The following is a 15,998-nucleotide window of genomic DNA, read 5'->3' as shown; positions in this document are numbered from 1 at the left end:
GAAAACAAAGGACCCATGAAGACACTTCCGGGAGCAGCAGTCAGAGTCCCACCTCTTTGACATCCTTTGGCTGTGCCCTCAAAGTAGTACAGGTGCAGAGGTGGCTGGAAACTGGCTGCATTTCCAATACTCTGGGGGAAAGAATCCAGGCAGAAACCTTACCACCCAAGCCCTCAACCTCAGTTCCCACACTAAAGGGCCTAATCACCATCCTTCACTGAGCTTCCAGACTCCCCTGAGAGCCAGCCAGCTCTCCAGGGCCACGTCTCTGGTTCTGTTTTGGTGTTTTCCTTCCAGTTCTCTCCTCTGTCCTCTACTGATCAATATTCAGGTAGGTACCCCAGCCCCTGCACTGCCCTAAATAGGGAAACTGGGGTTCCTGCATGCCACAGGATCCCATCCTGGTCTCTTTGAAGTCTGTGAAAACCAGAGGGCATAGTGTTCTCTGCTCTTCCAGTCCACTTCTCTGATGCTCACACAGATAAGACTTAACTCACTACACAAATTCTTGCTCATCCCCCTTCTTTGGCTAAATAGCTTCATGGCTCAACCTGGGCTCTGAAGCAGAGGTAGGATTAGTATGTCTCATCTCTCCCACTATTCTGACCTCTCTGGGCCTGCCTGCCTCCACTCTCAACCTGAATAGGCTTCAAAATGTTCATAGTTTACCTTTCAAGTCAGAGTCCTGCATATGTTTAGGGAAGACTCTACAGTGATATCCAAATACACATGCATGCAAGCATATACATGGGAATGCTCATATAGACAGAGTCGTTTGTATTTTGGCAGGAGATGAAGGCACAAAACCAAATGACAGGATGAGCACCTAGTCACAGCCATAGACACTTCTCAGCACCTGACCAGACTGGACTACACGACAGAAACGGCAAAGCAAGAGCAGACTGGCATGTTTTTGAAAGGCAACAGGAAAGAGTGAGCATCCGAGAAAGCAGACTATATCCTCTTACCGGGTCTCTTTCACAAGAAGCTTCCGAATGAAGTCCTTGGCCAGCTCGCTTGTTTGGCTGAAGAATTCCTCATCAAAGTCGTAACTCACAGCAGTGATATTTGCCAGGGTTTCTTGCTTTGTGTCTCCCAAGAAGGGGGATGCTCCACTCAGACTGAGCACAACAGAGAAAGAACTGTGTGACTGAGGGACAGGAGAGAGAAACTGCAGGGAAGGCCTTGGGAGCCCCCAACCTGTTCTCTCCAGGCAACCAACAACAGGCTTTTCAGTGCTGTCTAACCCAGTTCACTTTCTGAACCTCTGACTGAGTACCAGATTCAGGGAGACTGTGTTTAATGGATTCAGAAGCTAAAAGAAGAGAAACGGCCCCTGGCACAACAAAGGAAAATACAGTAAAGGAGTCAGACAAATAGCTTGGGGGGGCGGGCACAGGGAAGTGGTGGCTGAAGTTTATACTGACTCTTATCTTAAAGAATGAATACCCAGCAGTGACTCCAGGAAGAACTTCCAAATGGAGGGAGCAAAGCTTGAGAGGCACAGAAGGCATGCAACATTCCGTCCCCACAGGTCTAGATGAGGTTCTACCATACAATGACCTCCTGAAGCACCAGCTGTTGAATTCTCCTTGAGCACTGGGTACCTCTATGCAGATATGCCCTTGAGATGCACACACGCCATCCATGCCCTGCATGCCTTGACTAACCGTGTCATTTTACCCATTAGCTGTGCTGGAAGGAACAGTCCGTGTGGGTTTTATTTCTGTTCCCTTACCACATTCTCACTTGGCTGGAACGCTTGCTGCTTCTATTTACCAGACAACTGTTGGAAGCCATTCCCATCCCTGCTGCTGCTTTCTTAGCATGGGAGAACAGAAAGGTGCACTAGAAAACTCAGAAATCTGAGTTTGAATCCACCTCTGCCACTCATTAACAGTGTAAACGGAGGAAAGTTCTCAACCTTTCTGAGGTGCTGTCTCCTCATTTAAAATGAAGACGGTAACAGCCCCCGAGTCACATGATTGACATGAAGAACTAATGTATGCAAGGCACATTGGGCAGGTAGGCGTGGGAGTAAATGCCTGTTATCCTAACACCTGGGAGACAGAGGCAGGAGGAAGACACTTTAAGGCCAGCCTGAGCTACATAGAGTCTGTCTCAAAAGATCAAGGGAAGATTGGGCAGAATGGTATACACTTTTAATCCCAGCCACTCACTTAGAAAGCAGAGGCAGGAAGAATCTGTATGAATGTAAAACTACTGTGGTCTAAGTAGAGAGTCCTAGGCTAGCCAGAACTGAATAGTGAGACCTCATTTCAATCAATCAATCCATCCATCCATCCATCCATCAATCAATAGTTAATGAATATGGATGTATCTCAGGGGTAGAGCACTTGCCTAGCATCTATAAGGTCTTTGGGGCCAATCCAGATCACCACAAGAAATAGATAAGATGCTTTGTGTAATCTTGATTCATACTAGCAATTCTAGATAGAAATAAATCATTATTTCTGTCATAGATAAAACATAATAACACTCTATGAGTCCCAAGTCTCCAGTTTTCATAAGACCAGAAGTTGGTCTGTATCATGTGTACTGTGTCTGCACCTGCCTCTTCTCTCCTATGAGGGGAATCGAATCCATTCCATAGCTCCTAGTTCAAATACATCTACCTAACTGTCCATCTCCCTCTGTGTTCCACAGAAGTGTGTCCAAGCCTCCAGTGTAGCCACGATCCCACAGGATGGTATCTCCCACAGACACAGAGCCCAGGACAACCAGCTGTTGTCCATGTCAGTATCTGAGTACCTTGCACAGTACTTCTGACAGGTTTTCTTTCTTTTTGTTTGTTTTGTTTCATTCTGTTTTGTTTTTAGAGATAGGGTTTCTGTGAATAGCCCTGGCTGTCCTGGAACTATTCTTGTAGACTGGGCTGGCCTTGAACTCACAGAGATCTACGCCTCTGCCTCCTGAATGCTGGGATCAAAGGCATGCATCACCACTGTCTGGGCGATAGACACCAGGTCTATAATCCCAGTTTGTGGGGAAACTGAGGCAGGACTATCACAAGCCCAAGGCCAGCCTGGGCAATTTAGTGAGTCTCTGTCATTGATAAAACATAACAACCCTCTGTGAGTCCCAAGTCTCCAAGAAGAAGGAGGAGGAAAAGAAAAAGGAGAAGAAAAAGGAGGAAGAAGAGAAGGAAGAGGAGGAGGAGAAAGAAGAGGAGGAGGAAGATGAAGAGGAAGAAGAAGAAGAGGAAGAGAAGGAAGAAAAAGAGGAAGAAGAAGGGGAGGGGGAGGGGGAGGGAGAGGGAAGGGGGAGGAGAGGGGAGGGGAGGGGAGGGGAGGGGAGGGGGAGGGGGAGGGGGAGGGGGAGGGAAGGGCCTGGCTTATGTTCAGTTACTCTAGCTTCAACTTCTAGTACCATAAAAATAAATAATTAAAGACAGAGCAGCACAGTAAAACAAAACAAAGAAAAAGAAAAGTAATATAAAATAAAAATAAATCTCATTAAGGTCAGGGAATCATAAGAAGACTGTGTGTGCCGTTGAATTCCTTAATAGTTCAAATATGGAAACCAGAATTCTAAATCCCAAGATTTAAGAACAAATAGGTGACAAATACTCTGGCTCTGGAATTACAGAGAAATGGCTGTTTACTTTGCACCGGATCCAACTAGGCAGTTAAAAGGCACTGAGGCCATGGCCCTACCCTAGTGGTTCTAACTTAATGGACATGGCCAGGGTCTGGGCCACGGTAGGTATTAAAGACCTACAGAGTTGAAGCCCTCAGCTGTACTGGGCAGTCACAGTGTAGCTCCAGCCTGTGCTGCTGAGAACAATCCCCAGCTGTGGAACACTGGCCCTGGCTATGGGCTGAGTTTTACCCTGAAAATGCCATGAACATGGCATTCTCCATGTGAGCCACCAAGGGCAACCTCTGGGAAGCGCTAGGGGCTGAGTATCTACCAACCTGCCCTGTGTTGGGCCTAGGAAACTTGTATGCAGTGGCTTATTCACACCCTACTTCCTATGGCAGACTCTGTAGTTCCTATTTTTTCTGATAAGAAAAATAGGTCCAAAGGTTAAATACCTGTTCATAGCCACAGAGACTGAAAGAGACAGCACTGGTATCCTGCCCCAGATAACGCCTAGTCCACAAAACAAAAACCTATGCAGGAAATCTTGGCTTAAGCCATTGAATACAAGGGGACAAGAAATGGGGAAAGAAAGGAGGGGGGAAGAGAGTGTGAGAGGGAGGGAAAGTGGACTGGGGATGAGAAGAGAGGAAAGAGGGCAGGTACAGGTGCCCTCAGGGCTGTCACAAGGCTTCTGGTAAAGTAACAGTCTCACAGAGAGCATGTGTGGTCTACCAAAGGCTGAGCAGAGCAGCCTTAGCTCACCACAAAGAAATTTAGACATGACCTGTGTAGGAGGGAGGGCAGCTCTCCCAGGCTAACCCAGCTCAATTGTATGAAGTGGAGCTCGGAGCAGTCCGCCTCAGGCCCTGTGTGCTTGTAACACATCTATTGCAGCCTCCCCGCCCCTCTCTCCTTCCTCCTAAGCTAAGCAGGGCTGCAGCCCAAAGCTGGAGATACTCACAGGATGTAGGTGATGACTCCAATGCTCCTGCAAAGGAGAGTTGTGTCAGAGCTATGTGGGTTCCAACCTCAAACCCTCCAGGAAGTCACAATGCAGATACAAGAAGTCACTTCCTTCCCCCAGGTGGCCCCTGAATGCCATCTCAAGTCCCACCCCTCCCTACCCCACTCTGCAACAGACAGGGATTGCTTTTAGGATCCTCACACTCTGCACGTTGAGTCAAGGACCCAAATTCAGGGTCTGACTTCTGTATCTGCAGACGATGTCACTGGGGCATGTCCCTTAACCACTGAGCCTGCGAATAAGGACCACCTCACAGGACTGTGGGCAGGGTCTTAGAAAGCTGAGTCCTGAGCTGCACCAACTGTAATAAAGAATTGATCACAGCAGAATTACTAGGCTAACAGATGCCTAGGACATAGGATGCACCTGTGGAACATTTGATGGACAGACCAGCAGAGCTAACTTAACTGCTCTCTGGACCCCAGTTGAGGCTGACCTAGGATAAGACTATGCTTGCCTCAGCCCCTCCCCTCGCTGACAAAAAAAGCTCACTCTCACTAGCCAAGAATCTAAGCCTCACTGCCTTTTGCTGGCTGTGGGGCTACTGCTCCTGGAAACTAAGGTTTTAAACACCAAAGGGCTTGCCTTCTAAAATGGGCTGGGGCCTTCTGCCCCTGGAAGGATCCCGGGTCATCACTTACCACATGTCGGCCTCCAGTCCCAGTGGCTCATAGTTCACGATTTCTGGAGCTGAAAGAAGTCATGTTTAGGAGTCAAGAGGGGGTAGAGATGAGAGGAGGTGGCTCTGGTTCTAGGGAATTCTACTGTATTTGGTGCCAATTGCCTCCATCTTGAGTCTCCAGTAGTGAGGATGGGAATAATCTGAATGTAAGAATGTTGATGAGAAAACAGGTTGCTAAGGACTGTGGGAGTTTCTACAGAAAGTCTACATTGAAATCTAATTCTTGGACAATAATATATTTAAAAAAAATAGGGCTTAAGGGAGATTAGTTCACGAGAGTAAACATTAAGGACTGAGGTGAAGCCCTTATAAAAGGCTCCAGGGAGCATGCCCCCTCGTGAGAACAGAGGAAGACGCTGGTGTCTGTGAAAAGGCTCCTTGCCAGACACCAGGCCCCACCAGCATCTGGGACTCAGAACCACGGGAGCTGTGGTCAATAGGCTCCAGCTGTTTTTTATAATGTACACAGTCTAAGGTGTTTGGTCACAGCAGCCCAGACAGGGCAAGACATGAGTTTCTTGCTAACCTGGGCGAAACCATTCATGAACAAACCTTGATGAGGGGGAGAACCAGAGGTACAAAGGAAGAGGAACATGGGACGAAGAAGGTTTAGAAAGAAGACACAAAGGCCTGGTGTTGACCTGCTATGGGGAGCTCTGGTGGACAGAGACGCCACACAGGTCCATGCTGAGAGGTGATGGAGAAGAAGGTAGCCAAGGGCCTCATTTTCCTCTGAGTCCTGCCTGACAGGTGACCTCATCGGAGGACATCTTGGGGGGGGGGGGTCACTGAAGTAAGACTATAAGCATGAGGGGATACAAAAACATGTCAGAAGACAGCTGGCTCCAGGGGAGAGGAGGAGCCAAGCATCATATTTGAAGCCATTAATACATGAGTGGAAGTAGGAGCTGGGCCAAAGATACAGTGCGTGACCAAGAGACGGTTTGAGTGTGAGAGAAGATTCCACCGAAGAGACAAGAGGGCCATGAGCTGCACAGAGAGCACAGAGGCCCAGAAGGCCAGTGCTCAGTTTCATGCTCAATCTATCTGTGACTTTGAAGAATGTGATGATAGAGATGATATTATAAAGGTAGTACCTCACAAGAGAAGGAGGGAGCCATGATAGCTGCGAAGGCAAGAGGGGGAACATGGGAAAGACTGAGGTTTTTTATCCAGAATAATATCTATGCCACAGCATTGATAGGCTGTCTGCTGTCCTCTCCCCCACATCTCCCCCTTCAACACGCAGACATCCCTACACTGGCTTTGACATTCTCCCCCAGCTTTTTTAAAAATGGCGCCAGGATGTATCTGAAAGTGTATCTCTTGGTTGCTTTTGCTTGCTTCCTGCATGGACTTCCGTTTTCTCTCCTGTGTAACAGCTCACGTGCTGAGTTGCTGGCTGTCTGCAGCCAGTCACTCTTGAGAGCACTTGAATGGTTTCTGCTTCTCATGACTGGTACCTTTTGTTTGTTTGTTTGTCTCATTTTTGCTAATAAGACACATGAAGGTGTATACTTTTAAAAATGATTTTCAAAGTAGGTAGTCCAATAAGAGAGGTGCAGAATTTGAGAGTTATATTTAAAGAATCTTTTCTGTTTTTTGGGGGGTGGGAGGGGGTAGTGAGATAGGGTTTCTCTATGTAGCCTCAGCTGTCCTGAAACTTCTGTAGAACAGGCTGGCCTTGAACTCAGAATGCCCACCTCTGCCTCCTGAGTGCTGGCATTAAAGGCCTGAGCCACCACCATCCAGCCAGAAATATTTCCTTTTTTTTCTTTTTTTTAAATTAAGTTGGGGAGTCAAGATCTGACTATCCAGCTCATGCTGGCCTCCCACTCACAATCTTCTGGTCTCAAATTACTGAACTAGAGAATCATCTATTTGTTTTTCAGACAAGATCTTATGCAGTGCAGGACGGACTCAAGTTCCCTGTGTAGCTTATCATAGCCTTGAACTCCAGATCCTCCTGCCTCTACCTCCCAAATACTGAGATTATAGGTGTGGACCGGCATGCCCAAGTCCAAGTTATTCTCACATGGCAACTCGACATCACTTTGACATCCAAACTATGATCATTTCTCTAGGAATTTATCTCTGTCTCTCTCCCTCTCTCTCTTTCCCTCTCTCTCTTTCCCTCTCCCTCTCCCTCTCCCTCTCCCTCTCCCTCTCCCTCTCCCTCTCCCTCTCCCTCTCCCTTTCCTCTTCCCCTTCCCCTCCCCCTCCCCTCCCCCCCCCTGTGTGTGTGTGTGTGTGTGTATGTGTGTGCACGTGCATCTTTTGTTCACCCTATGTACGCCAGGCTTGGCCCATCACCTCCTGGGGACTCTCCTGTCTGTTTCTCATCTTGCTGTAGAAACTCAAAGATTACAGACACACAGTACCACAGCTGGCTCTCAGTGAGTTCTGGGGATCCAAGCTGAGGTCACAAGGCACGGCAAGCGTTTTACTCCTTGCCATCTCCTCTGCTCTGGTAAATTAACTTCATCGCATCTTTCTAAAAATGAGGACTGTCCCACACAACTACACAGCGAGTTTCTTTTTTAGAGTTTGTTTTTATTTCTATTTCTGAACAGATATGTGTGTCTATGTGTGGGTCCGTGTGCACACGTGAGTGCAGGTGCCCACAGAAGCCAGAAGAGGATTCTCTGGAGCTGGAGTTATAGAATCCCGTGAGCCATCTTCCATGAGCGCTAGGATCTGAATTTAGGTCATCTGCAAGGGTGTACACTTTTAGCCACAGAACCACCTCTCCAGTCCTAAAGTTCTCGTATTTTGTCTGTTTGTTGTTTGTTTTTCTTTTAGACAGCGTTTGGCCTGGAACAAGGTACTTGATGGAGAAAATAATTCAAGCTGCCTTTTGAGGAGGCCACGTCCTCCCATCTCTGAAACACTCCAAGTCCCATAAAGGATAAAAATGATGGTTTGATTCTCAACTCTCATTCCTTTTCTCTCTGAAGAGGTATTTTCTTCTTCCTCAAACCTCTGGACCAGTCCCCTGGGGGATATCTAGTGTGTAGGACAGAAAAGGCTAGGGCAAAGGGTGAGAGGAACAGAGGAAAGAGAACAAGGCCAGGCCTCAGCTGGTTGGTGTTGGCTGCTCCAAGGTGAGAGCGAAGGCCAGGCCCTGGGAGAGGCAGGTGGTGGATCCCGCACCTGGCAGATAACTGCCTCTTTCCTTTGCAGGAAATCAAAAGCTACTTCAGAGAGAGGATTCTTGTGGGGAACCAAGACAGGGAAGCGATTTAAAATCTGCACAATGAACTCTCCCAAGAGTAAAAGGTGGGGCAAGTTCTGTGGAAGTCTAACTCTACAAAGGCCCCTAGCCCCACCTGGCTACTCTCTGTCTCAGCGGGCACTCAAAGCCGAGCCCACGCCTGTCTCGTCACCCAAAGCGATTCCTTCTCAACCCTTCAGTTTCTTCCAAGTATCTCAAAGCATTGTTTCTCAGCCCAGTCATGAAGAATTAGTTCTAAGATTTCTGTTCTTCTCTCTCTCTCTCTCTCTCTCTCTCTCTCTCTCTCTCTCTCTCTCTCTCTCTCTCCCTCTCCCCCTCCCTCTCCCTCTCCCTCTCCCTCTCCCTCTCCCTCTCCCTCTCCCTCTCCCTCTCCCTCTCCCTCTCCCCCTCCCCCTCCCCCTCCCTCTCCCTCTCCCTCTCTGTGTGTGTGTGTATTTGTGTGTGTGTGTGCCTGCAGGCCACAAGACAACCTTGGCTATTGCTCCTTCAGTATAACCTTAGTTTTTGAGGCAGTGTCCTTCATCAGCCTAGAACCTGTCTAGTAGGCTTCATCTGACTGGCCACTGAGCCCAGTACCTACCTGTCTCTGCCTCCCTAGCTCTGGGATCACAAGCATGCTACTTGTAATCTGGGATCACAATTACATTATTATTATTATTATTATTATTATTATTATTATTATTATTATTATTATTATTTTGACTTTCTTACACAGATTCTGAGCCTTGAACTCAGGGCTGAACTCCCTCCCCAGCCTCGATACCAGATTGAGAGAAAAACAATCCCAAAACTCACCAACAAATTCAGGAGTCCCGAAAATGTTTTTAAATTCAACTCCATCTTCTATTTCGTGAGCCAGGCCAAAGTCAATCAGCTTGATGTGTGGAATGGGGGTATCCTTGTCTAACAACATAATATTTTCTGGCTGGAGAACAAAACAGAAAGAAGGCAAGATAGTAATTAAAGTGTTGTTCTGTGTTTTCCTGTTGGGTTAGGGTGAGGTTCACGCTCTCTTGGCAAGGGGTCAGGGAGGGACTAAAATAGCAGAGTTCTTGTTTTTGTGTTTTAGGTCTTCTGAGCTCAAACCCAGCACCAAGGGTCAAGGAGCAGTTTTTACTAACCCTGTAGTGACAGAAAAACTAGAGAACTGGGCTCTGATGTCCCATCTGTCTCTGAATGGAAGAACCCTTCAGTGAGGTTCCCTCCTTCATCTGTCAGATGAGATCAATCAGATACCTGTAGCCTTTCCTATAAGCAAAGCTACCTCCCTGTGATGTGAGAGGGATACATGGGCTTCCCCTGGGTTTATCCAAGGCTCGCTAGCCTTGATTGACTCTTTGACCTCCCTCTTGTCCTCTGGCCAGCCAGCTTCCTGTTGATTTTCTCTGAGACTTACCAGCTTCTCTCTGTGTGTTTAACTAATTTTGGCTTTTGGCAGGACGCAGGAAAAAAAAAATGCACCTGATTTCCAGAGAAAATATCAGCTGCCCAAGCTATTTCCGGCCCTGAAACAGCTGCTAGCCGGACACAACAATGGCAGGCTTGGTGGAGAGAAAGGAGACTGACCAGACCCTCGCAGTCCACCCTGCCACCCCTCTCCCAGCTCCCAGAGTATCTGGTACAGGGTCCTGAGGTCTGCCTTCTTCATTCCTATCCAAGCTCTGGAAAGAGTCAGGGAATGGACAGGTCTATCTGCTTAGCCATTTTTCCTTCACCCCACAAGGACTGTCTTTTTTTTCCCATTAAACTCGGGTGGAGTCACACAGGGAAACCGGGATTCCCTCTGCAGGCGGCTACCTTAGCCACTGCGCCACCGCTGGCTTGCTCCACAAGGACTGTCTTACATTCCATTTAAATTGACCTGTCCTACAAAAAAACTTCACCCATACAAAATCTTATGTGTAAAGTTCGAAACAGTATCTCCACAAGAGCCAGAAAACAGAAAATGCCCATTAACCAATAAAGAGATACACCAAGTGGGAGGTACACACACCACATACAATATTCACATAGGAAGCCCTACCTTTTCCAGGCTGGGAACTGAACCCAGGATCTTACTTGTGTGAGATAAGTACTCTTACGGGCCCTAAAATTACTCTTTGATGATAAAGAGGAACGAAACAAACAAAAAGGTAAAAGGGAATGAACTATTGATCTATGTTACAATGTAGATAAGCTTTGAAAATGTTACACTAGCCAGATGTCAAGTTGCTGCCTGAAACCCTAGTACCTGGGATAATAAAGAGGAAGATTGAAGTGCATTTGAGGTCAGCCTGGGCTACTCTTAAGTCTCTTCCAACAGGAGGAGGAGGAGGAGGAGGAGGAGGAGGAGGAGGAGGAGGAGGAGGAGGAGGAGGAGGAGGAGGAGGAGGAGGAGGAGGAGGGAAAGGAGGGAGAGGAGGCAGAGGAGAGGAGAAAGAGGAAGAAACATACGCAAAAGGGCACACAATACAGGATTCTGTTTGTAAGAAATACAGTCTAGGCAAATACATATGGACAGAAAGATTAGTAGCTGAATAAGACTTGAGGAATAGGGCCAGTGAAGTGTCTCAGTATAGAAAGCAATGGTTCTCAGCCTTCCTAATGCTGGGACCCTTTAATACAGCTCCTCATGTTGTGGTGACCCCCCCTCCCAACCATAAAATTATTTCATCGCTACTTTATAATTGCAATTCTGCTGCTGTTGTGAATGGTGATGTACATATCTGATATGCAGGATATCTGATATGTGACCCCCCCCCCAAAGGGGTTGAGACGCACAGGTTGAGAACCACTGATGTAACAAAATCTGCTGCCATGCCTGATGATGTGAGTTCAATCCTTGGGACCCACATGGTAGAAAGGAGAGATCTAACTGCAGCACGCTGATGTCTGACCTCCAAATGTGCACTGTTGCATGTGCATGTGTGTAAATGCACACATAAAAATGTAATAAATTAAAAAAAAACAACAACTGTGGAGCCAGGCGGTGGCGCATGCCTTTAATCCTAGCACTCAGGAGGCAGAGGCAAGAGATCTCTGTGGATTCCAGGCCAGTCTGGTCTACAGATCCACTTCTAGGACAGCCAGGGCTACATAGAGAAATGCGGTCTTACAATAAGAAGACTGAGGAGTAGGTAGAGACTGCTAATAACGTGTGGTCTCTTTTGGGGGTCATAAACATGTTCTAAAATTAATTCTAAAACTACACTGGGAATGGTTGTGCTTTTGGTTATAAAATCTATCATTTACACACAGCAAGAGTGGATTGTGTCATATGTGAAGTCCAGGAAGGCTGCTAACCAAGTAAACACATTTGAGAGAGTTGTAAGCCGCCATTCTCAAAAGAACTGAGGAGGAGTTCCCGCCTGTGCCTTTGCTTTCGTCACTGTCAGTGCCCTGAGGGCTTCTGGTCCACCCACTCCCACCCACTCCCGGTTGGGTTTACCAGGCTTGCTCAAACTCTCTCTCCCTAGAAGACATTCCAAATAGCCCCAGCCGAGCCCTAGCAGACTTTGGTCACCTCTAGGCCTCTGCTTGTTCAGATCTTTTTGTTAGGACATCTGGCTGCTGTCTCCAGTCCAGCAGCCCCTGCCATCCTTCCTGACTCTCTGGCAGAGCTATCCTCAACCAGAGGGAGAAATGGGGCCTGGCAATGCCCTCCCGCCCCACACGCTGTGTGGATTCCTCATGGTGACACACTGAACCCAATCCTATCTCTTAGCTAAACTCACACTTAATCTGGTCTGGTCATCCCACAACACATACAGCAGGTGTCTCTGTCTCCTCAGAATCTCTGGGAACTGAGGTGCTCCCTCAAACTTTTTCCATTTTTGTTTTTTGTTTGTTCGTTTGTTTAAATAACACGTTTTTCTTTTGCATTTAAAAATCTTGTTTATTTTTCTTGCCCTCTGGAAATCACTCTCAACTTTATTTTGAACATGTGTCAAAGTCCTTTCCCAAGGTAGATCAGATTTTTAGCCTCTGCTGAAGGGAGTCCGAGGGCAAAGGAGGCCAGCAGACAAGATCCAGGCAGACAGCCTGTCCCAGTGTCCCTGCCTCAGGAATACTGCTGCCATTCCCTGCACTGAGATACATCCTCCCCACTCTTCACTACCCTGCCAGGCAACGTCTCTTCTAGTCTACCCACATCATTGGCCACCTTGTTAGGAACTTCTTTAGGGACGAGGCCCTGAGAACAGGTCCTACACTATCCTGACTACCTCAGCTCAGACCCCAGCTCAGCACAAGGAATGCAATGGAAGTCACAAGCCACAGAGATGGACACACCAGACCTGGATGTTCAGGACTACAGAGCAGCAGAGATGAGGTGCCAAAGAACTGAGGCTGATGTCTCTAGGCCAGAGCCACCCCAAGAGAAGAGGCAGCCTTGTATCTACTCACATCTGCAGCTCACAGTGGGAATGGCCTCTCCGTTGGCTTGAAGGGATGGCAGACGACATTTTCTTAACAGAGACCCATCTGTTTCCAAGTGCTTAGAACACTTTCCCTTGCCCTGCCCCCTCCCCAAAGCTGGTGCTGCCCATTCACATTTCAGTCAAGATAGCCAGTCTCCTCCAAAATGTCTTTCCTGATGGCCTCTCCCTTCCCAGATCCCAAACACCCTGCATTTCCTCATTATATAGTGCTTTCTTAGGTCCAAAGCTAGCGCTCCTCCAATGGACTTCAAGCTTCCTAAGTGATTTGTTCTAGCATCTCCCTGGAGCTGAAGATGGAGCCTGACAGCCACCAAGTGCTCGGTAGATGTTCCCTGAGAGAAATCAAGTACTATCTATTAAGCTGATGCAATATGCAGGACCTGGTACCAACCTTACACCTCAACACATGGTAGAGTTTACACCTCACTCAACTACCTGGAGCAGGGGGTGTTATCATTCCTTTCTTGCTGAGAAAGAAGCCATCAGCCAAAAGACACAGAGATTTAAGCATCTATCTGCCATACCCAAAGCTCTTGCTCCCACCCTCCAGGCTAAATGATCCCTTTCTCTGCTTGAGCTGGGGAAACCCGTGCAGCTTAGTGTCTGGGGCAGGTAGCTGCCTGCCACCATAGAATGGCTTGTCTTCTGTGGATGCTCTCACACAAATGAGCATCCGCCAAACTGTGTCCCTGGCCTGGCTCTCAGGCCTTCACGAGCTCCTAAGCTAGCTGCTCTCATCTCAGCCAAGAAAACTGAAAAGCAGGGAGGGGTGCCCTGGAGAGCCAAAGAGTTTCCAGAGGACCAGAGTTGAAATCTCAGTGCCTATGTCAAGTTGCTCACATTAACCTGTGACTCCAGCTCCAAGGGATCTGACACCCTCCTCTGGCTTCCAAAGATGCTTGCATATATGTGGTGTTATACATACAGATATATACATAAATAAAAATAGAAAATGGGGAGTTCTAGGAGGAGAGGACCCACGTTGGGTATACACAAAGAAACATGGCCTAGGGGGTTCAACCAGGGAGATGGCCTTGGGGCCGCAGGAATACTCTGCTAAGTGGTAAGGACTGTGATTCCTGTTCCCACCCCACCAGCTACTCAGACTGGGTGCAGACAGGCCATTGGCTCCCTGCCACCAAATGATATTGCTACTTCCAGGACACTAAGGGATTCTAAGCTAGCCAGTGAACACAAGCCCCCTTATCTTCAGTTTCCCCAAGGCTTCCTTCTGCCATCCAGCCTCCAGTAGCAGCCTGATCATCTCCAGGGACCAGAGACTACTCATTTTGGTGTTCCATATGATCCTTGCAGCCACCCTGAGAGGTAGGTGCTACTACCGTTACCATTTCACAGACACAGGAAACTAAGGCCCAGGGAACTAAAAGACTTGCTCAAGGCCCATCAGCTCATAATGATAGGAGAGTTTCCCTGGCAGTCCAGCTTCTAATCTTACCCATCAACCAGTCTTGTTAAATATCCCAGTGACCACCAAAAGCTCATTCTGAGGACTGAGGCACTCAACCCCAGTTCCCTTTCCAGCCTTGTGGTGGATCTCACATCTGGACCTGCTCTCATTCCCCACAGGGTGGGTAACACCATCTCAGATACCTCAGATCACCTCTGGATGCAGCGCCTAGTGGGTGGCCTTTTCCCTAGGTCAATTCAATTCAATTCAATTCAATTCAATTCAATTCAATTCAATTCAATTCAATTCAATTCAAGGTTCCTGGTGTTGCCTCTGCTATCTTGCCTGCTGCATGTAACCACAGTGAAAGAATTCCAGCCAGGGTTTCTTCCATCTCTGCCTGGTTGGTATAAGCTACCACTAGGAGTGCCAGAGAGCCCTCCTGGCCAGAGAGCTGTTAACAGGGCTAAAATATGGTCTGAAAGGCAGCTTGCGATCCAGCCAACTGGCTGTTTCTTAGGTTGTGGACTTTCATTCCACCTCCTTGAACAAAAAAGGATCCCAAGCCTGGGGCTGGGAAAGAGTTTCAGGTCCGAGAGCCAAGGTGTGGCGCTTAATAAACAGACCGCTTCCTTTCTTTGGGTCCAGTTTCCCACTCAGCAGATGTCATCTAAAGTTCCTTTAGCAGTTTTGATGTAACACATCAAGCTGGCCGGGCAAAAGTCTGCTGCTCTGAGCCCCAAGGCTAGACATGAAAAGGATCCTGTGTCTCTGCCTCGGGTCAGGAAGGAAGACTAGGCAGTGGTAGCCACAGGAGGCTGGGCCCCAGCCAGACTGCCCTGTGGGTAGCACAATCCTTGCCCTAGTCATCCTTGGTCAATGGTATTCATTGCAACCAGGTACTTAGCCCACGCAGCTGACGTTACCTGCAAAGCATGGCTGGGGGAGGCACTGCATTCTTTAGGTGCTGCTGCCCAGCCCAGAGCCCAGAGAGCTGCCACCAGGGATGTGGTGGGGGTGGAACCGCCCCACCTGTCAAAACAAACATGCCTGGCTTGGCCTGCCAGTCAGGCAGGCACTCTGGGAAAAGCCAACATGCCTGTTAGAGGCGCCTGCTGTGTGGTACCAACTGGAAGCTGGTCCTCCAAGGTGAGGAGGACAATATTCCATGGGACCAGCACAGCATGCCCAAAGGTTTGGAACAGGATAAAGCCAACCTTGGGGACTATGTGGTCAAGGGCAAAGGACAGGGCTTGTCGTCAGGCAGGTCTGAATTCTTTTTTCAGCTCTGCCACTGAAAATATGAAATGGGCCAAGTCACTGAACTTCTTGGTGGGGGGTGTCCCTCTTTTCTATCTACAAAGAAGACATGCCTAGTAGGTCATAGCATTGTTCTGAAGCTTCAGAGAGATGGTTCATGCATGAGGGGGAGCGTGGTCCCCAAGAGAGGCTGTAGCACATTGGCTAAGCTGTCCATAGTAGCTCAGAGTCCTCTCTGAGAACAGTACTTGACACCCTGTTCAATCACCTGAGTTCATGAAGAACACGCCCTCGCACAAACCGTCTTTCCCACACTCCTATCTCTTGTTTCCCTTCCCCACACTGTCTTATCCTCCAGATCACAA

General features: G+C 48.1%; 1 protein-coding gene across 5 annotated transcripts in view; it reads right to left on the bottom strand.

Annotated features, from left to right (window-relative positions):
• The window catches only part of Dapk2 (death associated protein kinase 2), a 116,455-nt gene that overhangs the window by 15,835 nt on the left and 84,622 nt on the right, over positions 1 to 15,998 (bottom strand). For all 5 annotated transcript variants that reach the window (XM_076925362.1, XM_076925363.1, XM_076925359.1 and 2 more), the window contains 4 exons: positions 9,343 to 9,472; positions 5,272 to 5,320; positions 4,568 to 4,594; positions 969 to 1,121 (listed from right to left, as the gene is read on the bottom strand). In XM_076925362.1, the coding sequence (XP_076781477.1) occupies positions 969 to 1,121; positions 4,568 to 4,594; positions 5,272 to 5,320; positions 9,343 to 9,472 (359 nt within the window). The remainder of the gene's footprint in view (positions 1 to 968; positions 1,122 to 4,567; positions 4,595 to 5,271; positions 5,321 to 9,342; positions 9,473 to 15,998) is intronic.

The sequence above is a fragment of the Arvicanthis niloticus genome, chromosome 26 (assembly GCF_011762505.2).
Source record: "Arvicanthis niloticus isolate mArvNil1 chromosome 26, mArvNil1.pat.X, whole genome shotgun sequence".
Lineage (NCBI taxonomy): Eukaryota > Metazoa > Chordata > Mammalia > Rodentia > Muridae > Arvicanthis > Arvicanthis niloticus.
This window is presented reverse-complemented; position numbering and strand designations above follow the sequence as displayed.